This window comes from Rana temporaria, chromosome 6 (genome assembly GCF_905171775.1).
Source record: "Rana temporaria chromosome 6, aRanTem1.1, whole genome shotgun sequence".
Taxonomy (NCBI): domain Eukaryota; kingdom Metazoa; phylum Chordata; class Amphibia; order Anura; family Ranidae; genus Rana; species Rana temporaria.
Window position 1 is genome coordinate 177221102 of NC_053494.1, and position 27190 is coordinate 177248291.

Genomic DNA, 27190 nt, shown 5'->3' on the forward strand with positions numbered 1-27190 from the left:
GCTATCATTGAAGGAAAAATGAATTCCCAAGTTTATCAAGACATTTTACCGTAGAACTTAAAGGGGTTGTAAAGGTTCGTCTTTTATTTTCTAAATAGGTTCCTTTAAGCTAGTGCATTGTTGGTTCACTTACCTTTTCCTTTGATTTCCCTTCTAAAAAAATGTTTTCTTTGTTTGAATTTCTCACTTCCTGTTTCTCCTCTGTAAGCTTTCCACCATCATCCGAGCGGTGGAAAGTCATTAAGAACAGCTTACTGAACACCTTACTGAGGAGGAACAGGAAGTGAGAAATTCAGACAAAGAAAACAAAGAAAAAAATAACATTTAGAAGGTAAATCGAAGGAAAAGGTAAGTGAACCAACAATGCACTAGCTTAAAGTAACCTATTTAAAAAATAAAAAACAAACCTTTACAACCCCTTTAAGGCCATCTGTCCACCAGCTGAAGGTCAACAGAATATGGGTATTGCAACAGGACACCGACCCAAAGCATAGAAGTAAGGCTCCATTCACATCTCCGCGACAAGCAACGCCGCGTACGCGGCGTATTTTGCCGCGGATAGTGTATCTTTTTTTTTTTAAGATTCTTCCCATTGCTGTCAATGGGCGAACGCCAATGTCGCCTGAAAAAAAGGGTCCGAGACTTTTTTTCAGGCGACAGGCGTATGGCGTCTATGAGATGTGAACCATCTCCATAGACAGCAATGGGAATTTCCCCCTCTAGCGGCACAAGCGTCCGGCGTCGGGCGTTTTGTCGCCTAGATGTGAATGGGCTCTAAATCAGCAACAGAATAGCTTAAACAGAAGAAAATACGCCTTCTGGAGTGGCCCAGTCAGAGTCCTGACCTCAACCCGATTGAGATGCTGTGGCATGACCTCAAGAAAGTGATTCACACCAGACATCCCAAGAGTATTGCTGAACTGAAACAGTTCTGTAAAGAGGAATGGTCAAGAATTACTTCTGACCGTTGTGCACATCTGATCTGCAACTACAGGAAACGTTTTGGTTGAAGTTATTGCTGCCAAAGGAGGTTCAACCAGTTATTAAATCCAAGGATTCACATACTTTTTCCACCTACAAGGTGAATGTTTACATGGTGTGTTCAATAAAAACAAGGTAACATTTTATTCTTTGTGTGTTATTAGTTTAAGCAGACTGTGATTGTCTATTGTTGTGACTTAGATGAAGATCAGATCACATTTTATGACCAATTTGTGCAGAAATCCATATCATTCCAAAAGGGTTCACATACTTTTTTTTGCAACTGTATGTCTATTCTGCATTACAAACATCCTGCCTGCTCACAATTTTTATATTAATTCAAGTTCTGCTTTAAGACAATTTAATTCATATGAATAAAAGTTTACCGCTGTAAGCCACTCTAGTCATAGTTAGTCCAAACCTCTTCCACTGTCACTTTTTTAAGAATAGTTTGGTCTGCATCTAGAGCATGGGTGCTCAACCTGTGGCCCTCCAGCTGTTGTGGCACTACAAGTCCCATCATGTCAGTGTCTTTGGGAGTCATGCTTGTAACTATCAGCCTTGGGACTTGTAGTTTCACAACAGCTGGAGGGTCACAGGTTAAACACCCATGATGTAGAGAATAAATAAAGGCGTGTGAACAAAAAGGAAATATCATCCTTACATAAACAACTGTTATCATTATACAATGAAAGCCCTCTCATTGCCCACATTGTATGGCCTTATATAAAAAAATAAACTGCTGGCTTGGCATGGAAAAAGTTAAGCTCACTGTCACTTCCAGTAACATGGTGACCCAGTAAAACTGTTTGGAAAAGTTTCATCAGTAATTTTATAGCCTTGCTTGATGGCTCAGGTAGGTCTCTAGTGAAAGATTTTTAGTGTTTCCATGGCAACCATTTATATAAGATGACTAACTTGCCTTGTTGCCAAGTTTCACTGTGCTTGCTTTTACAAACCTTCTATTTCAGTTCTCCATACAATCACCAGATACCTCTTCAAATCTATTGAAAATTGCTGAGAACAGAGTGACAAATGGAGCGAGATCCTGGAGAGAATATTTCCATTACACTGGAATGCCTTTGGGTGTATTGTGTACTATAAAGCCAGCTTAGGCTGCTTGCAGCACAGGAATTGCTGTTGAATTACAATAGCTAGTGGGAAAATTGCCAAATGTGCTTTAAGGCCTGTATGAGAAGCATCCAAAGGGAACTGACATTCCCTAACTTGTAGAGTCACAAAACCAGATCTGTTCAACTTTCCTGTGAGTTTTGTCCCAGACGTTCGAGAACTGCAGCAGCTCTGCCTGAACCTTCTCCCATCAGTTTCTTGCATTGTGTCCAAATCCCTTTATAAAAATCAATAGTGCCCACATGTAAACTGAAGCTGCAATACCACCATAGCCTTTAAACACTGACATTCAAATAATACTGGCTTTATGATGGCACCCCCATACTTCTATGCAGCAATGGGCAAGCCTGGCAATAGCCATAGGGCACTGCATTGTAGGAGGTGGTAGAGTGTATGCCTGTGCTACCCTTACCAAGGAACTTTCGATCAAAACCAACTGGTACTAACAAAAGAATGCATTGACCTGGGACACATAAAGTTACATAAAGGAACTTTGAAGTGAGGCTGATTCATTCATAGTGAGACAGAGATACTTTATTCCCTCAAAATAATGACGTGGTTTGTTAAAGATGACGTATCCTACTGTTTATTATATGTCTAAGCAACCAATGACTGGTGGTGGAAAATTCTATAGTAGGTTTACAAACCACAGATCCACTACATAAACAAAACAGGGAGATGCATGCATTGCAGAATTCTCTCCAGCAGGCAACACAGTAGTGTCATCACCAAATCTCACTAACAGGTCACAGGCAACAGTGTCTGAAGCCTCGTACACACGACCGAGGAACTCGACGGGCGAAACACATAGTTTTCCTCGTCGAGTTCCTTGTTAGGCTGTCGAGGAAAAGGAAATAGAGAACATGCTCTCTTTTTGGCTCGTCGAGTTTCTCGACAGTTTCCTCGACGAAAATGTACACACGACCGGTTTCCACGGCAAAAAAATATCTCCCAGCAAGTTTCTTGCTGGTTTTTGCCGAGAAACTCGGTCGTGTGTACGAGGCCTGAGAGCTTGCTCTGCACATATACTGCTAAGAGGCTGTAGATACAAGCGTGCCTAGGCACACTTACATACCAGAATGTGCCCCGCTATTCTTCAGATGGAAGTCAAGACAAAAGGTAATTTTTACCTTTTTTAGGGCACTGCTTAACCACTTCCATACCAGGTACTTACGCAGCTTCCCGCCCAAGCCAATTTTCAGCTTTCAGCACTGTCGCACTTTAAATGGCAATTGCGCGGTCATGCTACACTGTACCCAAACAAAATTGGCGTCCTTTTTTGCCCACAAATAGAGCTTTCTTTTGGTGGTATTTGATCACCTCTGCGATTTTTTTTTTTGCGCAACAACTAAAAAAAGGCTGAAAATTTGGAAAAAAAATTACGTTTTTATTTTTTTCTGTTAATTTTTTTGTAAATAAGTTTTCTCTTTCAATTACGGGCACTGATATGGCGGCACTAATGGGCACCGATGAGATGGCACTGATGGACATCGATGAGGTAGTACTGACGGGCACAGATGAGGTGGCACTGATTGGCGGCGCTGGTATGCGACACTGATGGGCACTCATAGGCGGCACTGATGGGCACACATAGGCGGCACTGATGGGCACACATAGGCGGCACTGATGGGCACACATAGGCGGCACTGATGGGCACACATAGGCGGCACTGATGGGCACTCATGGGCAGCACTGGGCACTCATAGGCGGCACAGATGGGCACTCATGGGCGGCACTGATGGATACTTATGGGTGGCACAGATGGGCACTGATAGGTGGGCACTGGGCATGGATGGGCACTGTGGGGTGGCACTGATGGACACTGGGGTGGCACTGATGGACACTGGGGTGGCGCTGATGGACACTGGGGTGGCGCTGATGGACACTGGGGTGGCAGCACTGATTTTTGCCAGGTTGCCAGTCAGTGCCCATTTGTGGGCACTGACTGGCATCTTTTTTCTTTTTTTTAATGCTTTTTTTTTATTTATTTTTTAGACTTTTTTTTTTTTTTTTGCGGGCTTTTTTTTTTTTTTTTTGCCCACCCTGGTGCTCCAGGGTGGGCATCCCTGGTGGTCCAGTGTGGCGATCCGAGGGGGGGCTGCGCTGATAAACAATCAGCGCGAACCCCCCCTGTCAGGAGAGCCGCCGATCGGCTCTCCTCTACTCGCGTCTGTCAGACGCGAGTGAGGAAGAGCCATCAACGGCTCTTCCTGTTTACATCGTGATCAGCCGTGGTTGGACACGGCTGATCATGTGGTAAAGAGTCTCCGCCGGAGGCTCTTTACCGAGATCAGAGATGCAGGGTGTCAGACTGACACCCCGCATCACCGATCGCCGCGATGCGCGCCCCCACGGGCGCGCGCGGCATGAAATCCTGCAGGACGTCCATGGACGTCCTGTCAGGATTTCAGAACCACTTCCCGGACGTAAATCGGCTATAGGCCGGGCGGGAAGTGGTTAAAGTGATATTAAAGGTTCAAAAAAACAAAACATGTTATGTAGTGGTTTTGCACAGAGCAGACCCAATCCTCCTCCTTCAGTGCTCTTGGCACCCATGGTGCTTCAGTGCTCTTGGCACGTCCATGGCGGATCGGATCGAGTGAGATCGGATTGGATCGGGGTCGTCCGATCTCTCCATAGGAGACAGCGGTGCTGGACAAGCCCCTCCCCGCTCAGTGAGCAGAGAGGGACCTGACATCCACAGAGAGATCTCCCGCTGAGCTGGCGGACTGCTGCAACCGGATCCGTCCCCGTGTGAAAGGTCACTAGCTGAAGGGCACAACCTGAAGTCACTAGCTGAAGTCATTGGTATTGACCGTGAAGAGAACTTTCCCCTTTGGAACCCCAATATTGCTGACCACCCTATCCAACACACAGTCTTGCAAATGCATATACTGTGGTCTTCCAGTCAAGAAGTTAACAATCCGTGACACAAGGAAGACATCAACTCAGCCTTCATTACTGTTAGCCTCCCATCCAGGAAAGGCAGTCTGATGGTATCAAACGCAGTGGAGAATGCAAAAAACATGCCCCTCACTGTGCTTGCCGGTGTGCATATATGCAAATTAGCAGGAAGAGGATAGCATCCTCAGCTCCCAATCTAGGCTATTAGGCAAACTGTATCTGGTCTAAATATTGTGGTATTGAAGAGTTTATACTAATGTGGTAGGTGCTTTTTTAATGAGTTGCACCAGATCAAACCGTATTTTAAGGTCATAAAGTTCACATAGATATTATTGACCATGCAGGGGTTCTTCCACTTCAATATAAACAGTCAAATGAAAATACAGAGCCTCCTGGCTCCCTTGTTGGCTGCTCTGCTCTCCAAACTGGGAGCTCTGAGCTATCCTCAGGTTTGAGTATATAATAACCCTGCACACCTGTGTACTTAGGCACCTGGTAAAATTCAGACACAGGATTGAAGGTTCTGATCCAGAACTACAGAATCTGGAGAAAAACAAAAAAACTGCTTTTTCCACTCAGAAACAATAGTCTGGAACCTTACATTAACCCTTAATGATGTGTCATATACTCTATTTTAACAGTAACAGGGTCTCGCTCTGTCACAATATGTACTAACCATGGGGCTTAAAGGGTCACTAAAGGATTATTTTTTTAGCTAAATAGCTTCCTTTACCTTACTGCAGTCCTGGTTTCATGTCCTCATTGTTCGTTTTTGCTCTGATGTTGCTGCAATTCCTCTCTGTTCTGGACACTTCCTGGTTGTCTGTTTCCTTTGGACCACAGTACTGGGAGCTTCTAGTTTTGTTTTCAAAACCTCACTTCTCTATGGCTCTATACAGCACAGAGGCAGCATAACATGCAAAAATGAAACTGAAACTAAAGGTACATTATATGATTGTTTTTTATCTATTTTTAATCGTTTTTTAAAAGGAATCAGTTAACTATTATGGCCCGGATTCAGATACATTTTCGTATCTATCGGCGGGCGTAACGTATCTCAGATACATTACGCCGCCGTAACTTAGGGCGCAAGTTCCGTATTCAGAAAGAACTTGCGCCCTAAGTTAAAGCGGATGTGCCACGGGAAAATAATATTAAAAGCCAGCAGCTACAAATACTGCAGCTGCTGACTTTTAATATTAGGACACTTACCTGTCCTGGAGTCCAGCGCCGATCGCAGCAGAGGACGAGCGATCGCTCGTCTCTCTGCTGCTCCCCCCTCCATCCACGGTGAGGGAACCAGGAAGTGAAGCGCTGCGGCTTCACTGCCCGGTTCCCTACGGCGCATGCGCCCGCGCCCGCCGATTTGCTCCCGCTGTGTGCTGGGAGCCGAGTGTTCCCAGCACACAACGGGGGGGCGACGGGATGTGACGGAATGCCCGTCTTTTGCCGGGCCGGAAGTGGGTGCAAATACCTGTCTTTAGACAGGTATCTGCACCCCCCTCCCCCCTGAAAGGTGTCAAATGTGACACCGGAGGGGAGAGGGTTCCGATCAGCGGGACTCCACTTTAGGGTGGAGAACCGCTTTAAGGCGGCGTAGCATATCTGGTCCGGCGTAAGCCTGCAGAATTCAAATTATCCATGCAGTGGGCGTGTTGTATGGTAATGAAGGCTGACCCCACATTAATGACGTTTTTGGCTAACGGCGTATGCGCCGTCCATGAACGTATCCCAGTGTGCATGCTCCAAATTACGCCGCAAATAGGCAATGCTTTCGACGTGAACGTAACTTACGTACAGCCCTATTCGCGAACAGCTTACGCAAACGACGTAATTGACGGAAAATTCGACGTTGGCCCGACGTCCATACTTAACATAGGATACGCCTCATATAGCAGGGGTAACTTTACGCCGGAAAAAGCCTTACGTAAACGACGTAAAAAAATGCGCCGGGCGGACGTATGTTTCTGAATCGGCGTATCTACCTAATTTGCATATTCCTTGCGTAAATCTACGGAAGCGCCACCTAGCGGCCAGCGTAAATATGGAGCCTAAGATACGACGGTGTAAGAGACTTACGCCGGTCGGATCTTAGGGAAATCTATGCGTAACTGATTCTAAGAATCAGGCGCATAGATACGACCCCGCACACTCAGAGTAACGACGGCATATCCGGAGATACGCTGTCGTAACTCCTATCTGAATCCATGCCTATGTCTCTATACCCTGTAAACAGTTATTTGAGCAAAAAAAAAATGTTCCTTTACAACTCCTTTAACTGATGGAAAACAAGTATATTATATATACACATATACTGTTACTGTGTGTGTGTGTGTATATATATATATATATATATATATATATATATATATATATATATATATATATATATATATATAGACTATATGATACCTCTGATACCCCTAGATTTTGGACCACTGATTCTTGTGTACTCTGGAGTTCAGCGCTCCTAGATAGAATGATTCCTATAGATAATTTTTTCTGTGTTGTTTCCAGTGTTAGAAAGTATTAAATGTTTTTTTCTTCATTTTCTTCTTCTTCTAAGATTAGCGAGGTTGAGGGTGTAGAGTTATAGAGCTCAGCAGGAAGTATATAGTATGGAGTGGGCGCAGAGAAAGTGGGGTGAATTAATCTCTGAGTCATCTTCACTGCTCCAAATTGTCATTTTCCTGAGCAAAGAGCACAGCAAAGAGCAAAGGCCTAAAGCCAGTACATCTAAGAAGAGAAATAGAAAAGTCTTGAGGATTAATGTACTGTAATGCAGCATACACACGATCGAACAATACAACAACAAAACCGCAGATACATTTCCGACGGATGTTGGCTCAAACTTGTTTTGCATACACACGGTCACACAAATGTTGTCGGAAATTGCGAACGTCAAGAACGCGTTCACGTACAGCACGTACGACGGCACAATAAAACCCTTTGGGCTCCTTCTGCTAATCTTGTATTAGTAGAAGTTTGACGAGAGACGATTCACGTTTTTCAGCTTTGTGCTTTTCAGTCCATTACTGCTCTTTGCAGCGTGACGAATGTGCTATCTCCATTACGAATGCTAGTTTTACCAGACCGAGCACTTCTGCCTCGTACTTGATTCAAAGCATACGTGAAATTGTGTGTGTTGGAATTGTCTACACACGCTCTGAATTTACAAGAACAAATTATGTTGTTGGAAAATTTGAGAACCAGCTCTCAAATTTTTGTTGTCGGAAAACACACCAAAAGCTCCCATCAAACATTTGTTGTTAGAAATTTTGAGCGTGTGTACGCTGCATAAGGCTTACTTGAACAAAGTGCAGTATCCCATATGCATTTTAGCATTGTGTGCAAAAAAAAATAAACCTGTGTGTTTGATAGGTATCATATGTAAAACAAGGCTGAACCCAGTCATACATGTTATAATGACAATCTGATCTTACAATCTGATTTACATTTTCTAGATTAAAGTAATTTGAGGGCCTGACTAAACAATGCACTGAATTTGTATCTGGTCGGGCAGAATTTCGGACTATATAGTTGTTGGTAGGTCTCGGAGATTGCAACACATATGATCATGTTAAAAAATGCATAATAAATGTACTGCACTGCAACCAAAGGTGTGTGAATGTAGCCTTAAAAGTAGGGTTGCACTGATACCAATACTAGTACTGGTACTCGTGCCAATTCTCTTATGCTTGACCTTATACCTGGCAGGAGGCCGGTTCACTCAGCGTCCTCAGTGCAGCAGGGGGAGCCAGGCAGCCTCACAGATGATCGGTGCAGCGGTGGGGGCAGTTACAAGCACTAATCTCCCTGTATAGCTTTTCTGACAGCCGCTTCTCCTCCTCTCTCTCCCGTGGCTGTCAGGTAGATTGGCGCTTGTAACTGCCCCCCTTGCCACACCAATCATCCCTGATTGTCTCCTGTGTCCTCCCCAGGTCCTCCTCCGGTCCCCCTTGTCCTGGATCTGTCAAGATGGAGTCGGAAGGAGTTGGTAAATCAGGGACGTGCGGTGAGGTCAGTGGCTGGTGAGGCACTGGCTAGTATCAAAGTCAGATACATACAGGTTAGATACGCTGCAAACGTTAGAGTGAGAATAGTAATTCTAGCACTAGACCTCCTCTGTAACTCTAAACATTTTTAAAGCATCGTCTATGGAGATTTTTAGGTACTGGTGTCATTCTACAAGTGTGCGCAATATTAAAGCGTGACATGTTAGGTATCAATTTGCTTGGCGTAACATCATCTTTCAAATTATACAAAAAAATTGGGCTAACTTAAATTTTTTCAGGTTTTTTTTTACGTTTATTCATGAAATAGAAAAAAAAGTAAAATATATATATATATATATATATATATATATATATATATATATATATATATATATAGTAAAAAGTGATAAATAATAAATTGTTAAAAATTAAATTGTAAAAACAAAATGTAATAATAGATAACTACTGACGCAGTCTACGTCTCATCAGTGCCCATCAGTATCACCTATCAATGCCCATCAGTGCTATGGGTGCAACCCTACTTAAAAGGTAACTCCCCTTTCGTTGTAAAAATAATTTGCAGGAAAAAAAAAATATAGCGTATCCTGAGGCAGTGTTTTGCAGTTTTGCAGATTGCAGTTTTCATATTGCAGCTGCATTTTTCAATACACACTTTTGATCCATTGAAGTCTATGGAACCAAAAACCAGAAAAAAGTCCCTGGCACTTTCCATAAAATGCACAGATGTGAACTACATCCATAGGAAACCATATTAAATGGCCTGTAGTGTGTTTCTGCAAAACTGAAATAACACTGAAAAATGCATAGGTGTGAACCCAAAGAAGCAATGAGAGCTCTTTAGCATATATTAATTTGCTTTGCTAAAAAAGAAAAATGCTGTACTCACTTGTAAGAAAAAAACTCACAGTATACAAAGCATAAAAAAAATGCTTACAACATGGACAAGCTATCTATCCTTCATAGCAAATAAGCATGTACAATGTATGTAATAGACATACCCTAAACAGTTACTAAATGTGGTTCTTCCTGGTGATGGAGTCTTCTACCTTTTAACCAGGATATCTTCATTCTCGAAAGTCCTCCAGAACTACTGTCCCTTTGTCTTTTTAGCACATGGCTTGTTTAAGTCCTCTTACCCCTCCTCCAACGTCCTGTAGCATAATTTCCTGTCCTAAGCTCATGAAGCAGTCCAACGGGTTCATTAGTGTATCAATAGGGAGAGCCTTAGCTTCTAAACAACATATGGTCTTAAAAAATGTTCCTCAAAAAGTATGCTATAAAAATCACTAAAATAGCCATAGCAATACACGTAGTGACGTCACAATTTCCACTGAGTCCAATCAGAGAACACCTTGCATTTATTGAGAAAAATGCAAGGTATTCTGTTAATGGTGTCCATCCTGGGCATGGGACCTAGAACACCTCCACGTTTCCACTCCTTCTCCTCCAGGAGTGGAGGAATGATAGATTGTCCCAGATTCCCTTCCAGACCCTGAGGCTCGGATCGCACAGGCTGTATTTGATGGGCGCTGATGGGCTGAATTTGATGGGCACTTTATTAAAAAGGTCGGGGATACATGGGCAGGGCAAATGGGGTGGAGTCAGGGGTGTAGAAAATCCTTGTACCAACCCTGGCCGGGATACAAAACTTCTAACCTGGTCACTGGACCAGACCGACAAACTGGTTCCATCTGTAAAGCGGGAATTCCAGCTACTATTAAGGTTTTTGGGTAGACCTATTTCCCTGTGCTTGGGGAGACCATTATTCTAGTGGTCATGGAGAGCTGGTAAGCAGGCTACTTACTCTCACCTGGGTGTAGAGCTGTATGTATCTAATGTGAAGGTTTATCACTTTCTCCTCACCTACTTTTCATCTACACAAAGCACGGATATTGGTTTTCACCTATGGACTGTATATTTGGACTCTTCATTAGACTTTATTCTAAAGCCGTGTACACACGACCGTTTTTAAAAGACGAGAAAAATGCAATTTCTTTGAATTGGACATTAAAAATGATCGTGTGTAGGCTTCCAGAGCATTTTTCTCGTCAAGAAAAATGGACATTAAAAATTTAGAACATGTTCTATTCTTTCTTGATGTTTTTCACGTCGTAAAAAATGGTCTTGTGTACGCTTTAACGACGGGAAAAAAACGCGCATGCCCAGAAGCAACTTATGAGATGGGAAATTAGCATAATCAGCCCAAAGGGTGGCGCTATTAGAATGGAACTTCCCCTTTATAATGCCGTTGTACGTCACCGCGCTTTGCTCGAGCATTTTTTATTCACGATCGTGTGTATGCAAGGCAGGCTTGACAAGGATCACGTAGAGAAAAACGTTGTTTTTTTCCATGACATTAAAAACGGTCGTTTGTACGCGGCATAAGCTTTTTGTTCACTTGTATATTTCTAATTTCATTAGTGCTGCACCAATTTTGTATTTTGTGTTCTTAATTTGTGCTCCAATATCAAAAATTGTGATTAAACGAAAGGTATAATTAGTAAGTTGAATGTAAATTTCTACTCTTCAACTGTCTATATAGAATGAAAGGATGTAGAAAATGCTTCTCACATCATCGCTGGAAGTTATAAAAGAAAGTATTTATCAAATAAGACTAGAGAGTGTTACATCACTAGTGTGCTTTTTTTTTTAAATGCCCTGGTTTGGGAACTAAATGCATCTAAAGCTTATGGCTAATCTGTCTTCCATTTGTGTTGCTATGTCTGAACAGTGATTGATTACAGCAATACTACATATAATACAACTTTACTGTGGAACAAGGCAATTATAACAATATATAAAGGTAGTACATGAGGTCATTTAATGATGTGTAAACACTTCAACATATGTAGAACACAAACACATGCTATAGTTAAGGCAAGTTCACGGACCAACGGGTAAAGTATATGCTAATGGTTTTAAGGGAATAAATGAACCATACCAAAGACATTATAACAATAAAATAAATGTGCACACAAATACATACATAAAAATAACACTCACACTTTAAAAAAAAATAGTTATCCCTCCTCACTTCCCAGTCCTCCCTGCACTTAGCTGCTGTAAATGCCATCTCCCCCCTCCCATGCCAGCAGGTGTAATGGGAGAGACTTGAAAACTTCATTACACAGCCCTAGAGACTATATATAGCATCATAATGCTAGCAACAGCTACCGTAGCAGTCATCGATGAGCACAGCCACATCCCAGAATAAGGAAGGCTCAGAAGAGATTCTCACTGGTCAGTGCAATCTGTGCCACCCACAACTCTTTTGGGTGGTTGAGAAGGAATCAATGTAATTAACGCCACTTATGGCTACCTTAAGCCCCCCGGTTGACACATGGTGCGGTAAATAGGTGACCCGTGCATGTTTTTCCTTACCGCGTTCAAAATTCACTGTTCCTGCAGTGAGTGTCAGTCAATGTTGACAACACCTCAAACTCAGGTCAGAAACGCAGTGCGTTTCCAGTTGCAGTGCATTTTTGTCACACTTACCCCTAATGCAGGTGGTCAGGCACTATAGCTAGCTTCTGTGTTCTTTATCTATAGCAGTCCTGCTTCCCATAAGGCAAGCAGGCCTACCTTCTTGGCACCTGCCCACACTGCCACAAGTACCAGTACCTGGTTAAATGATCATGGTATCACTGTGCTTGATTGGTCAGCAAACTTGCCTAACCTAAACCGCATAGAGAATCTGTGGGGTATTGTCAAGAGGAAGATGAGAGACACCAGACTCAACAATGCAGACAATCTGAAGGCCACTATCAAAGCAACCTAGGCATCATTGGTGACCACTGGTGGGCATCGCTGATGGGGCTGCACTGATAATCACTGCACTGATTATCGGTGCAGATCCCCCCTGTCAGGAGAGCTGCTTATTGGCTGGCTCTCCTCTACTCATGCGCTGCTAGTGTGAATAGAGGAATGTTGATTCCTAGTTACGCTGTGATCAGCTGTGATTGGATACAGCTGATCACATGGTAAAGAGCCTACGTCATAGGCTCTTTACCATGATCGGAGATGCAGTGTGTCAGAGCGACACACCGCACTACAAAGGGGGCAGGAGGGCACACGAGTGGCTGGTTCTGAAGGACGTCATATGACATCCAATCAGAACAGGAGAGCCACCACCCGGCCGTCATTTTGCTATAGGCCGGGATGTGGTTAGAAGCAGCTATTTTGTAAATTATCACTGTGCTCCAACCGCTGCAGGTTTTCTGAAGAAAACTACGGGAAGGGGTGGAGAAAAGATCAGTTGGTCACAAATGGATAGAGGACAGCAGTGACTGGTCTCCATTACAGGAAGTTTCTGCACAGAGAAAAAGGGGAGAAGTTGCTTGTGCTTGCTTACCACACAATTCTAGAAGAAATTGCCAAAATCAAAATACACATGGCTCTTTTATTTAAACAAAACTTGTTTTACCTGGAGTTCAACTTTAATGTTAAACTTTTGTTAATTTTAATGTAACTTGTTTTACCCAAAACCACCAGAGCTCCAAATGTCACTTTTTGTTTTGTCTGTCATTATGAAGCTTTGAGTGACAGGCTACTAAAACGTGAAAGTCATATCAATAAAAATGACTTTTAGGTAAACCACATTAATAACTCAAAATACTCATTTGAAATGAACTGTAGTTTTCCTATCAATTGCATAGTATTGGAAGATCAGAATAAAGTGTTCAGAGGGCTTGGGTCTTCACCCCCTGGGGCCAGTTCTTTGCAATTCCAACACTTACTTTTAGCTTAAAGATATAAAGCAATTTTCACATGAGATTACTTGAATCTGTAGCTCATTTAAATGTACATAGAGAAGGAAAGATTTGCATCAATTTTCAAATACTCCACTGTGAATTATACATCAGAAATATCACTCTCCTTTTGCCGTAAAATAAAACAAATTGTGCTTCTGCAAGAGAAGAATGAAAATGGGAACATATCATGTATAATCATGCTGGCTTCACTAGGACTATTATTTTACAGTGATCTGAATTTTGGATAGCACATGACAAAACTGTTTCTCTGTATAAGCTATATATAAAACCGGAGAGGTAATTGCTTTTGGGCCATTAAAAAAAAAGAAATCTATTTTAGCTAGGACATGGAAAAACATATTCCATAGTAGAATGTTAAAACTGAAGTAATGATAAGAATACAGTATATGCCGGGTACATGATATGGCAGTCATTCTCAACCAGAGTTTCATGGAACTCTAGGGTTCCTCCAGAGGCTACTATGGGTTCCTAGAGCTGTGGCTAATTGACCCCCCATCTAATGATAGCTTCATAGTTCCAGGTCTGTTGCCACTTGTGAGAGCAAGTAGCACAACACCAGTTATCTTTTTAGCTGATTGTAGGGGTGGCATGCTAACTGCTACCGTAAGGGGGCATTCTTCCCACTGACCACCGTTGTAAGCAGCATTTTCCTGTTTAGCTTAGATGGGCTGTTCCTAGCAGGGGTTCCTGAGAACTGAGTATTTCAAGGTTTCCTCTGGAGTGAAAATGTTAAGAAAGACTGTAATATTGACTATTGATGGTACAGAGGCTCTGTCATGTGCTTTGTGCTGACATACTTTAACCCTTAAAGCGGGAGTTCACCCGAAAAACAATTTTTAACATTAGATTGAGGCTCATTTTGTCAAGGGGAATCGGGTGTTTTTTTTTAATCGAAGCAGTACTTACCGTTTTAGAGATAGATCTTCTCCGCCTCTTCCGGGTATGGTCTTCGGGACTGGGCGTTCCTATTTGATTGACAGGCTTTCAAGAGGCTTCCGACGGTCGCATACATCGCGTCACGAGTAGCCGAAAGAAGCCGAACGTCGGTGCGGCTCTATACGGCGCCTGCGCACCGACGTAATAGCTACTTTCGGAAAATCGTAACGCACTGTATGCGACCGTCGGAAGCCTGTCGGAACCCTGTCAATCAAATAGGAATGCCCAGTCCCGCAGCCCATACCCGGAAGCGGCGGAGAAGATCGCTCTCTAAAACGGTAAGTACTGCTTCGATTTTAAAAAAAACACCCGATTCCCCTTGACAAAATGAGCCTCAATCTAATGTTAAAAATTGAGTTTTTGGGTGAACCTCCACTTTAAAGACCTTCTCCTAATTTTTAAGCTGGCCATAGACTGATCAAAATGTAAAGTAGGTCAGTGTTTAGACATCCCTATTTGACAGAAGTTTATTGTTTCATCCACATCTGTTGGACATGCTAGAAAACTTTTGTTAACCACTTAACGACTGCCGCATGTAAATATACGTCGGCAGAATGGCATGTACAGGCAGATGCACGTGCCGGTATGTCCCTGCCTAGACGTGGGTCGGGGGTCCGATCGGGACCCCCCCCCCGGTACATGCGGCGGTTGGTAATCATCTGGGAGCGATCCGGGATGAGGGGGCGGCTATTCGTTCGAATCATCTGCCGCCTCTGCCCGCCCTGCCTGTGTAAGTGCAAACACAGGCAGGGGGAAGTGATGTCATCTCTCCTCGTGGCGGTCTTTTCGACCGACGCTTGAGGAGAGAAGACATCAGAACTGTGAGTTGCACTTAACAGTACACTGACACAGTCACACATAGGCACACAACCCCCCCAGTCACCCCCCGATCACCCAGCCCCCTGTCACAGTGTCACTGATTGCAGTGATCATTTATTTTCTGATCACTGCATTTAGTGTCATTTGTGACAGAAAAAAGTATTAGGGCAGTTAGCGTTAGGACCCTTTAGGTCCAGGGTAGCCCCCTACCCCCCCCCTAATAAAGGTTTAACCCCTTGATCACCGCCCCAGTTAACCCTTTCACCCCCTATTGCCAGTGTCACTAAGCGATTGGTTTTCTGATCGCTGTATTAGTGTCACTGTTGCCGTTGGTAGCTAGTTTTTCTTTAGGTTCGCCGCCAGGTTTCTATAGCGTTAGGTACCCCCATAAATAAAGGTTTTAACCCCTGATTGCCCCTAGAGTTAACCCTTTCACCAGTGATCACCGTATAAGTGTTACTGGTTAGCCAGTTACTTATTTAGTTATTTTAGGTTCGGTTAAATTGAAAAAATATTCAATGGACTCAACATGCCTCTCAGCAGTTTCATTGGGGTGTCTACATTCCAAAATGGGGTCATTTGGGGGGGGTTTTGTACTGCCCTGCCATTTTAGCACCTCAAGAAATGAGATAGGCAGTCATAAAATAAAAGCTGTGTAAATTCCAGAAAATGTACCCCAGTTTGTAGACGCTATAACTTTTGCAAAAACCAATAAATATACGCTTATTGCGATTTTATTTTTTACTAAAGACATGTGGCTGAATACATTTTGGCCTAAATTTTTGACTAAAATTTAGTTTATTCGATATCTTTTACTTTTTGTTATAAGAAAAATCAATTTTTTTCAAAATTTACGGTCTTTTTCCGTTTATATCGCAAAAAATAAAAATCGCAGAGGCAATCAAATACCATCAAAAGAAAGCTCTATTTGTGGGAAGAAAAGGACGCAAATTTTGTTTCGGTACAACATTGCATGACCGCGCAATTACCAGTTAAAGCAGCGCAGTGCCAAATTGTAAAAACACCTTTGGTCCTTTAGCTGCATATTGGTCCGGGGCTTAAGTGGTTAAACAACGACTGCAGCCAATTGGCTAGTCCTGCTATCAGAATACATTGTCCCGGCAGAGGGTATTCCTCCATCTACCTGGCTTATGTGAATGGAGGAATCTGTTTTTTTCTCTTTCACTCCTCTGGCTGATCGAGGAAAAACTACCTATCTATGACCAGATTTGCTATGGTGCCAGCACAGCAATATTGCATTCCTATGCTTTCTGCATGGCAGTTGGGTTCAAAAACATTTGACATTTTACATTATACTCTCAACACACCTGATAGACACTTCTACTCTGGCCAACTGGTATTAAACTTCACTTCAAAATGCTTAAAAAGGGGGGGGGGGGGGGGGAACCCCGCTAGTGCCAACTTTCTCTGGTCCAAATGTAGAAGTGTTGTGTTTATGTATACTGCATATAGGAAAATTACACAATTATAGGGCAAGGTGTTGGTTTTAGGCAAAAGCAAGTTTAGTTGGCTTTGATCATAGAAGTGTTGAGCTCGCTCAGGTTTCTTTCTTGGCTGAAGCTGCTGCCCTCCACTTCTGTCTCTTGTTTTAGATTTGTCTTATGTGACAGCTTGGTGAGGTTATTTGTGCTTGTTCTGTTTGCCGGCTATTGCTGACTGTATTCCCGTTGGTACATGACAACAAACATTTGCCCATTTTGGCATCCTTTGAATTGTTATGAATCCAAATATTTGAAAAAACGAAAACACAGTATATATCCTGCTGGCAAGAATATTGATAATTGAATATAATTAAATATGTCTCCTTGTTTGTAAATAACATTTCAGCCACAATGCAAATATACACTATATTACCAAAAGTATTGGGACGTCAAGCAAAGCAAGTTCCATAGACATGGACGAGTGAGTTTGGGGTGAAGAAACTTGACTGTCCTGACCTCAACCCAATAGAATTAGAGTGGAGACTGCAAGCCAGGCCTTCTCGTCCACATCAGTGCCTGATTTCACATATGCGCTTCTGGAAGAATGGTCAAACATTCCCATAGACACACTCCTAAACCTTGTGGACCACCTTCCCAGTGAGTTGAAGCTGTTATAGCTGCAAAGGTTGGGCCAACATAATATTGAACCCTACAGACTTAGACTGGGATGCCATTAAAGTTCATGTGCATGTAAAGGTAGGCAAATATACACTATTATACAGTTGTGCTCATAAGTTTACACACCCTGGCAGAATTTATGATTTCTTAGCCATTTTTCAAAAAATATGAATGATAATACAAAAATGTTTCTTTCACTCATGGTTAGTGTTTGGCTGAAGCCATTTATTATTAATCAACTGTGTTTCCTCTTTTTAAAATCAGAATGGCAACAGAAACTACCCATATGACCGTGATCAAAAGTTTACATACCCTAGTTCTTAATACCATGTATTGCCCCCTTTAACATCAATTACAGTTTGAAGTCTTTTGTGGTATTTGTGGATAAGGCTCGTTATCTTCTCAGATGGTAAAGCTGCCCGTTCCTCTTGGCAAAAAGCATCCAGTTCCTGTAAATTCTTGGGCTGTCTTGCATGAACTGCATGTTTGAGATCTCCCCAGAGTGGCTCAATGATATTGAGGTCAGAAGACTGAGAAGGCCACTCTAGAACCTTACTTTATTCTGCTGTAGCCAGAGACAGGTCGACTTGGCCTTGTGTTTTGGATCATTGTCATGTTGGAATGTCCAAATACGTCCCATGCACAGCTTCCTGGCTGATGAATGTAAATGTTCCTCCAGTATTTTTTGATAACATACTGCATTCATCTTGCCATCAATTTTGACAACATTTTCTGTGCCTTTGTAGCTCACATCCCCAAAACATCAGCCATCCACCTCCGTGTCTCACAGTAGGAATGATGTACCTTTCATCATAGGCCTTGTTGACTTGGCATTTATGGTTGTGGCCAAAAAGCTAAATTGTGGTCTCATCACTCCAAATGACTTTGTGCCAGAAAGTTTGAGGCTTGTCTCTGTGCTGTTTGACATATTGTATAGCGGGATACTTTGTGAAATTTGCGTAGTAATGGCTTTTTTATGGCGACTTGATCATGCAGCCCTTTTTTCTTCAAGTTTGTCCTACTTGTGCATCTTCAATCAGCCACACCACATGTTTTCAGAGAGTCCTGTATTTCACCTGAAGTTATTTGTGAGTTTTTCTTTCCATCTCGAAAAACTTTCCTGGGAGATGTGGCTGAAATTTAAGTTGGTCTACCTCACCGTGGTTTGGTTTCAACAGAACCCCTCATTTTCCACTTCTTGATTAGCGTTTGAACACTGCTGATTGGCATTCTCAATTCCTTGGATATCTTTTTATATCCCTTTCCTGTTTTATACAGTTCAACTACCTTTTCCAGCAGATCCTTTGACAATTAATTTGCTTTCCCCATGATTCAGAATCCAGAAAAGTCAGTGCAGCACTGGATGAAAGATGCAAGGGTCTGTCAGGAGTCCAGAAACTCATTGACCTTTTATACACACACACTAATTACATGCAAAAAGATCACAGGTGAGGATGGTTACTTTTAATAGTCATTCAAACCCCTTTGTGTCAACTTGTGTGCATGTTATCAGGCCAAAATTATCAGGGTATAATGTTTTGATCAGGGTCATTTGGGTAGTTTCTGTTGCCATTATGATTTAAAAAGAGTAAACACAGTTGATTGATAATAAATGGCTTCAGCCAAACACAAACAATGAGTGAAAGAAATGTTGTTGTGTTATCGTTCATATTGTCTAAAAAAATGGCCAAAAATTCATTAATTCTGCCAGAGTATGTAAACTTATGAGAACAAGTGTATATACACGACTTGAGTCGCACTGATTAGAACGGTCCAATTGCCAATAATGTGGTGCGACTTGTCTGGCGTCTTTGAACTCTAAAGTTGCATGACAAGTCACGGCAGTGTCAGCAAGGGCTTACAGGTCAATTCAAGGGGATACTTTAGCACTATCCTTTGTATAAAGTATTCAGTGGGCAAGCCCAGCAACAATATTTTAACCAATAGCAATTTATACCATAGGAAGAGGGTGGGTATATAACAAAGCACCTCGTCCTGAGAATCAGTATATACAAATTGTTTAGAACAATGTTTCTCAACCTTTTTAAAGTTCAAGACAGCATTTCAAACTCTGCACAATCTCGAGACACACCATTCAAAAAATGTAAGAAACTAAATTAATAGTTTTTCATATTGCAGCAGCATAGCAAACCCAACATTAGAAGTACTTTATACTGAAGTTCCAAATCAAATACACCTTTGTACACTGGTGCTGACTAGTATTCCAGTGTTTCTTAGTTCGCATTCAGCTAATGTGACCCCAGTGCTAATAGAGAAGGGCAGGGGAGAGGGAAACAAGGATATTGTGCAGGTGCCCGATGTCCTCTTTATCAACTGGTGACATCCTTGGTTGTTAGGACACCGGCGGTTAGAAGGTTGCAACAGTGCACAATTAAAAACCTGTGGCTTTCTGTAACTAAAAGAGAGGTTTGATCCACCCGCTGGCTTGTTTACAATGTTTAGGTAATTTTAGGCATTTTGCCAAGGTACCCTGTTTGAAAAAAGGCTGGTTTAGAATAATCAGACTTTTCTGATCTACTATAACCCAAAGTGTATACAATTGTGTATACAATTGTTTTTTTTAGACTAAAAACTTTCCTGTATAGCATGCATAGCTCCCAACTGTCCGTGATTTGGAGGGACTGTCCCTGATTTGGAACAAAGTCCACTTGTCCCTGTTTCTCATGTGTTCCTAATTTTGGTCTCATCTATATAGTTGTATAAAAAATGCACTTTTCATCTTTCAAAAAAGTGTTTCCCAGTGCTAAACCTCTCATCCAATTTCTAAATTGCTGCATTTGTAAACTTCAAAAGCGAATATAAAAGAATAGTAATGGTAAAAAAAAAAACTAAAAAAAACACTTGTGGGTTTAACTCGTAATTTTTTGTTGTTGTATAATTCTCCTTTAAGGGGGTGTGGCAGGGAGTGTGTCCTATGCCTACATACTTTTGCTAATGGGTGCCCCCTCGTTCTCATCTCAAAAAGTTGGGAGGTATGTAGCATGTATTATCAGGAATACCAATTATCACGCTGCTCTACCCCCTTAAAGATACTCTCAATATATACTATATACATCAAATCAATCACTTGTGATGTTTTATCAACTTATTTGATATTGTGTTGCCCAGTATGTGTTAATGGAGTATCCAAGGGAAGAACTTGTAAATCTCTATGCATTTTACAGGCTTTGACCCGCTTTTTCAGAAGAGAGGGAGATGTAATATTTCTACGAATAAAAGGATGAAAGTAAAAACCATAAATAGTACATAGTAGTTATGATGTATTATGAAACAACAAAGGTCCTTCAAATAAGTGGGATGAAAATACTCACTACAAACACATGCAGAAGTCTGCAGATATGAACAAGCCTGCACACATTGGATGCTCTAGGGAGCATGCACAGGGGTGTTCTTGGGAGAAGGGTCGGAGAGAGCACAATAGATTTAAAGTGATAAATACAAGAAATTATATATATATTTATATATATATATATATATATATATATATATATATATATATATATATATATAATATATATATATATATATATATATATATATATATATATATATATATAATATATATATATATATATATATATATATATATATATATACACTCTATATCCATCATTTAAATACCCATAGACTCTCCCTTAGTGGTCACCATTTGGGGTATTAGCTTTGGCTCCATAATCGTTATACTTCACCCATTGATATTAGCGTCACACTTACTAATTTAATGATTGCTAAGCTTCAGAAATGTTATAACATTTATTTTTACCTTTCTGTTTCCAGGCAAAGTGTTTGGATTCCGGTTACCATCGTTAAGACTTCTGAACTACAGGAAACAGTCATTACCGCAGGAAGATCCCGATGCCGTCATAGTGGACTCAAAGCACAGCGATGACTCTATGGCCATGAAGCACTTTAAATCCCCCACTAAGGAAAGTTGCAGCCCTTCTGAAGCAGATGATACAAAAGCACTAATAGACTCTAATAAATGTTCTCCTCTGGTGAATATAACTGGACCTCTAGACCATTCTTCACCCAAACGGCAATGGGACCAACTATTTCCAGACATGCTACATGCAGGTTCTCGCTTGTCTCATGCACGGTCAAAAGAAAGTATTTGTAGCATGAGACGAGCATCTTCAGTTCATGATATTGAAGGATTTACTATTCATCCCAAAAGCGTTTTTAGAGACCGCCACGCAAGTGAAGGTATGATCACCAAAACTGCATGCTTGAAGTTTTCATTGATAACTTTACTTTCATAGCTGAATTCACCTGAAGACAATCTTCTGTAGAGTTCCTGAGCCCTGTAGCCTATACCATTCTTTTTTTCTAGCTACCGTATATTACTTCGGAAAACCCCTGCAGCAGGGATTGTGGAAATTTAATAACTGTCCCTTCCCCTTGGCTGTATTATCCTCTGTTGAGTTTTTTTTTCCAAGACGAAAAACCTTTTAGAACTGTGGGAAAGAATTACTACAACACTTGAGGGCCAGTGTCAATGGGCTTTTGTTTTTCTCAGAACTGATTCTCTCCCCATAAAAGTTGAAGGAAACGCAAATGCTGATCAACTATAAATCATCCCCAAAGCCCCGGCAGGTGTGCCTGTCTTTGCGCTAAATCCTTAGAGCAGTGACATCATTCCACTGGCGTCCATTGCTCTAAAGTATTGTTGGCCCTGAAAGAGTTAATGCCCACCAGCCGCACTGACCGAAGCACCAACCGGAGCTTTGCGGTCACGTGACCACTTGTAAGAAAATTTTAAACAGTTATTACGATTGATTGAAATTTTCTTCAAACTGTAATCAGCAAGTATAAGAGAGTGGGGGGACAACAATTAATACGTCAATTATTCTATCCTTTCCTTCTACTCAGCACTGACCAATCAAAATCCAAGATTTAGTATAAACATACTTGATGTATATCTGCTTTGTCAATTTTCTAACACACAATTAGTTATCTAATGTTCCCACCTAAATAATTTTTACATTGCATATGAGGCCTCGTACACACGACCGAACATGTCTGCTGAAACTGGTCCGTGGACCAGTTTCCGCGGACTTGTCCGACCGTGGCCTAGCGGACCGGATTCCTTGGCTAGCGGACAGGTTTCCAGCGGACAAATGTTTCTTAGCATGCTAAGAAACATGTCCGCTGGAACCATGTCCGTCGGACATGTCCGATGGTTAGTACGACTCATCGGACATGTCCGCTCGGCCGAAATACCATGCATGCGTCGAAGTGATTCGACGCATGCGTGGAAGCATTGAACTTCCTGGGTCGTGCACGTCGCCGCGTCATCGTCGCCGCCACGTCACCGCGTTTTCTGTCCGCTGGGATTTTGGTCTGATGGTGTGTACACATATCAGACCAAAATCCGCCAGCAGAAATGTCTGATGAAAATGGTCTGCGGACCGTTTTCATCGGACATGTCTGGTCGTGTGTACAAGGCCTAAGAGTTTTATTTGCAACTCTTTTAATAAATACACTATTCGCGATTTAAACTATAAGCTGAAAAAAAAATGAAATGCATTTTTCTTGTCTTACACATTTGTTTAAGTTAAAAAAAAAATTACACACTGTATTCTAAAATAAAATGTACATTATTGTCCTCTCAGCACAGTGAAGTAATGTAAAAGGTTAATAAAACAAATTCCAGTTATTTGTGGATCAAAAGAATAACCCAATATATTTTTTCATGCAACTAAGGCCTCATGAACCTAGACCTTTATTAACTTCAAAGTCCTAGAACAGGAGGTTGGGAACCCTCAGCCCGTGGGCCTCACCCGGCCTGCCACCGCTAGTTGTCTGTCCCCTCAGGGTCCGTGATTAATTCATGGGCACCCAGCCCACTGACATGTTCGCCACTGTCCTCTTCATTGGACAGCGGCGAGTGGCGGTATCACAGGGCTGGATGGAGACGGGAACTGCTGGAGTTAATTTTCATGTTAATGTGAAAAGTTAACCAGCAGTTCCCGCCCCTATCCAGCCCTGTGACATTGATCTCTGTTCTGCTCTTTGTATACCTGTGTAAGGTAGGAGAGTTCTACCTACACAGTATGTGTGTGGTGTGGAGAGGGGCAGAGAACACTATGGTGGGGTACAGAGGACACTATGGGGGGGTACAGAGGACACTATGGTGAGATACAGAGGACACTATGGTGGGGTACAGAGGACACTATGGTGGGGTACAGAGGACACTATGGTGGGGTACAGAGGACACTATGGTGGGGTACAGAGGACACTATGGTGGGGTACAGAGGACACTATGGTGAGATACAGAGGACACTATGGTGGGGTACAGAGGACACTATGGTGGAGTACAGAGCACACTATGGTGTGATACAGAGGATACTATGGGGGTACAGAGGACACTATGGTGGGATACAGAGGACACTATGAGGGGTTCCGAGGACACTATGGGGGTACAGAGGACACTATAGGGGGTACAGAGGACCCTATCACCCCTGGGGACAGGAACCCCATCTCCAGACCATGCTGGCTGGCATTAGCCACCCCTGGGTGCCAGGATGGGGAGGGGGCAGTAAAATCCGAATCCCCAGCCACATGCTCTATCAGGGTGAACTGGCTTTGTATTAGCGAAGCAACATAAAGTGAGGTAAATGAGGTATTATTATCTTCATTTATTGGCAGGTGAATGCGGCCTTTCATGCATTCACATACAGTTTTTTTTTTTTTACAGGTGCACCATATCTGCATAGGCAGTTTTTTGATAAAGGTGAACTATCCCTTTAAAGTCGTAGCTTCGAAAAGATTTTAAATGGCTTGTGAAATTATATTATCATGCTAAAGATTATATTAAAATGTTGCTATTGGGTTTACATATCTGCTAAATTAAGTGCAGCCTGCAAATGGGGTCCATGACCTGACTGAGGTCAGTTATGGGTGCCTCAAACACAAGACTGGAGGCACAAGTTACTCTAGCAAAATAACAGGTCGCATGTATATGTATTTTAACTATGTTTTTAGTGGATTGCCTATAAGAATAACTTGACCAGTTGCCCCCCCCCCCCCCGATTCTTTTTCAATAAAGCATTATCAGTAGTCATGGGAGACGGACGGACAGGGATGGGGCGATCAGAGGCCTCTTTACCATAGGAGACTGACGAGTCCCCAGATGACACTCTGATCTCCCCTCCTCCTCCCTCCACTGCCCGAGTCGGGGAGTGCTGGATGTGACTGCAGGTGTGCCGTCCCTGGAAGAGGGAGCCGAGTCCTGGCTAGAGTGGACCGCTGGCTGAGCTGCTCCCTGACTCTTCCAAGCTCTAGGGCCGTTGCATATCCCCCTCAGATCTACAGTGATTGCAATTCCAAGTGCACTTATAGTGCAAAGTGGATTTGCCTTTAGTAAAAAACCCCCTCTGCCTTTAACCTTGCTCTTTCTTAGGCACACTTAAGAACAGGGGTGTCAAGCTCAATTTCATTGCGGGCCGCATCAGCATGATGGTTGCCCTCAAAGGGGCCGTTGTATCTAAATAAATGTATTCTGGGCTTTTTTGCTCCGAAAAACAGGAACAGAGGGGTGCCAGACTTAGTGCAGTATTGAATCAATGATTTAATAAGAGCAAGACAAATAGCAACTCACAAGATATTTGAGTAAAATGGGCTCAGGTAGTTAGAGCTTGTCAGTTTCCAGTCCTCTCCGCGCTCTCTGGGTTTTGTAGCAGCCTCAAGCACTGGCTGTGTCACTAGATGGAAGCAGTACGCGGCCTATCGCCCCCGTAACCAGTGTGTCACACAAGATGGCGCTAGGCTGGACATGACGTCACTACGGAGGACGTGCTGGTGTGCGGATGTGTGGGTGGGCGGTAACACGTTTTGAAGCTACAGCTTCTTCTTCAGACATCTGAAGATGCTGGAATCACTGGAGACATATAGGTCACTGAAGACACTGGGGTCACTGGAGACACTGGGGTCACTGGAGACACTGGGGTCACTGGAGACACTGGCGTCACTGAAGACACTGGGGTCACTGGAGACACTGGGGTCACTGGAGACACTGGGGTCACTGGAGACACTGGGGTCACTGAAGACACTGGGGTCACTGGAGACACTGTGTTTACTGGAAACACAGAGGTCACTGGATTCCCAGGGGTCAATAGAGACACTGGCATCACTGGAGACCCAGAGGTCACTGGAGACACTGGGATTACTGGAGACACAAAGGTCACTAGAGACGCTGAGATCACTGAAGAAACTGGGGTCACTGGAAATACAGAGGTCACTGAAGACACTGGGATTTCCTGGAGACATAGAGGTCATTGGATACATAGGTGTCACTGGAAATAGTTACATAGTTAGTCTGGTTGAAAAAAGACACAAGTCCATCTAGTTCAACTAATAAAGAAGGAAAAATGCAGAGCTTGCTGGAGAGACACCGAGATTGCTGGAGACACAGAAGTCATTGGAGACACTGAGGTCACTAGAGACACAATGGTTGCTGGAGACACAATGGTTGCTGGAGACACATGGGGTCTCTGGGGTGCACATGGGACAAAGATTCACTGAAGGCACAGGAGGTTTTTGGTCACTGGGCACACTGGGGGTCACAGAAGAGCACAGGGGTCACAGAGACTCTGGAGGCACAAGTGTGCAGGGGTCACTTGAGGTACATGAAACAGGAGTGAATGAAGGCATAGGGGTGCAGGGGTCGCTGGAGGCTTGTGTAGTGACATGTTGCTCTAATATCACCCAGCTCTTTAAGGCAATGCCCAAGCGCAGATTGGCCATGATGCTTTCTGTACTATAGGCTGCTCATTGGTGATTTATACTACTTAACAAATCCTCCCTCTTATTTCCATAATGTAGAAACATAGAGGGGAGGTGTGTCCCCATACTGTCTTTTCATAAGCACTAATGCACCCCTACACCATGAGATATGCAGGCTTTTGTAATAATAATAAGCTGGAAGGTTTCTCTCTTTAGTCAGGAAGACGCAATGTCCATGGTTGCCAAAAAGAATGTCAAATTTTGATTCATCTGTCTACAGAACCGTTTTCTGCTTTGCAACAGTCCATTTTAAATCCGCTTTGGCCCAGAGAAGACGGTGGTGTTTATGGATAATGTCCAGATATGATTTCTTTGCAGGATAGAGCTTTAGCTTGCGTTTTTGGGTGGCAGTGAGCTGTGCTCACAGGCAGTAATTCTTTGAAGTATTCCTGAGCCCATGCAATGATGTCCATTGAAGAATCATGCCTGTTTTTCATGCAGTGCCGCCTAAGGGGCCCGAAGATCACGGGCATCCAATAATGCGTTTTGGCCTTTTCCCTTGCACATAGAGATTTCCCCAGATTCTTCTTTGCTAATTAACCTTGAGGAACATTATTTTGAGATTGTTTAACAATTTTTAGACATAACTTTTCACAGATTGGTGAACCTTTGCCCATCTTTACTCTGAGATGCTGACTCTCTCAGATGCCCTTTTTATACCCAATCATGTTACTGACCTGTTGCAAAATGTTCTTTCAGCCCTTGT

The 27190-nt window shown here is 42.6% G+C and overlaps 1 protein-coding gene across 1 annotated transcript in view; it reads left to right on the plus strand.

Moving 5' to 3' along the window:
• KCNH7 (potassium voltage-gated channel subfamily H member 7) overlaps nt 1-27190 on the plus strand; it is a 572057-nt gene that overhangs the window by 339493 nt on the left and 205374 nt on the right. The window contains exon 4 of the mRNA XM_040357854.1: nt 21478-21903. Within this exon, the coding sequence (XP_040213788.1) occupies nt 21478-21903 (426 nt within the window). The remainder of the gene's footprint in view (nt 1-21477; nt 21904-27190) is intronic.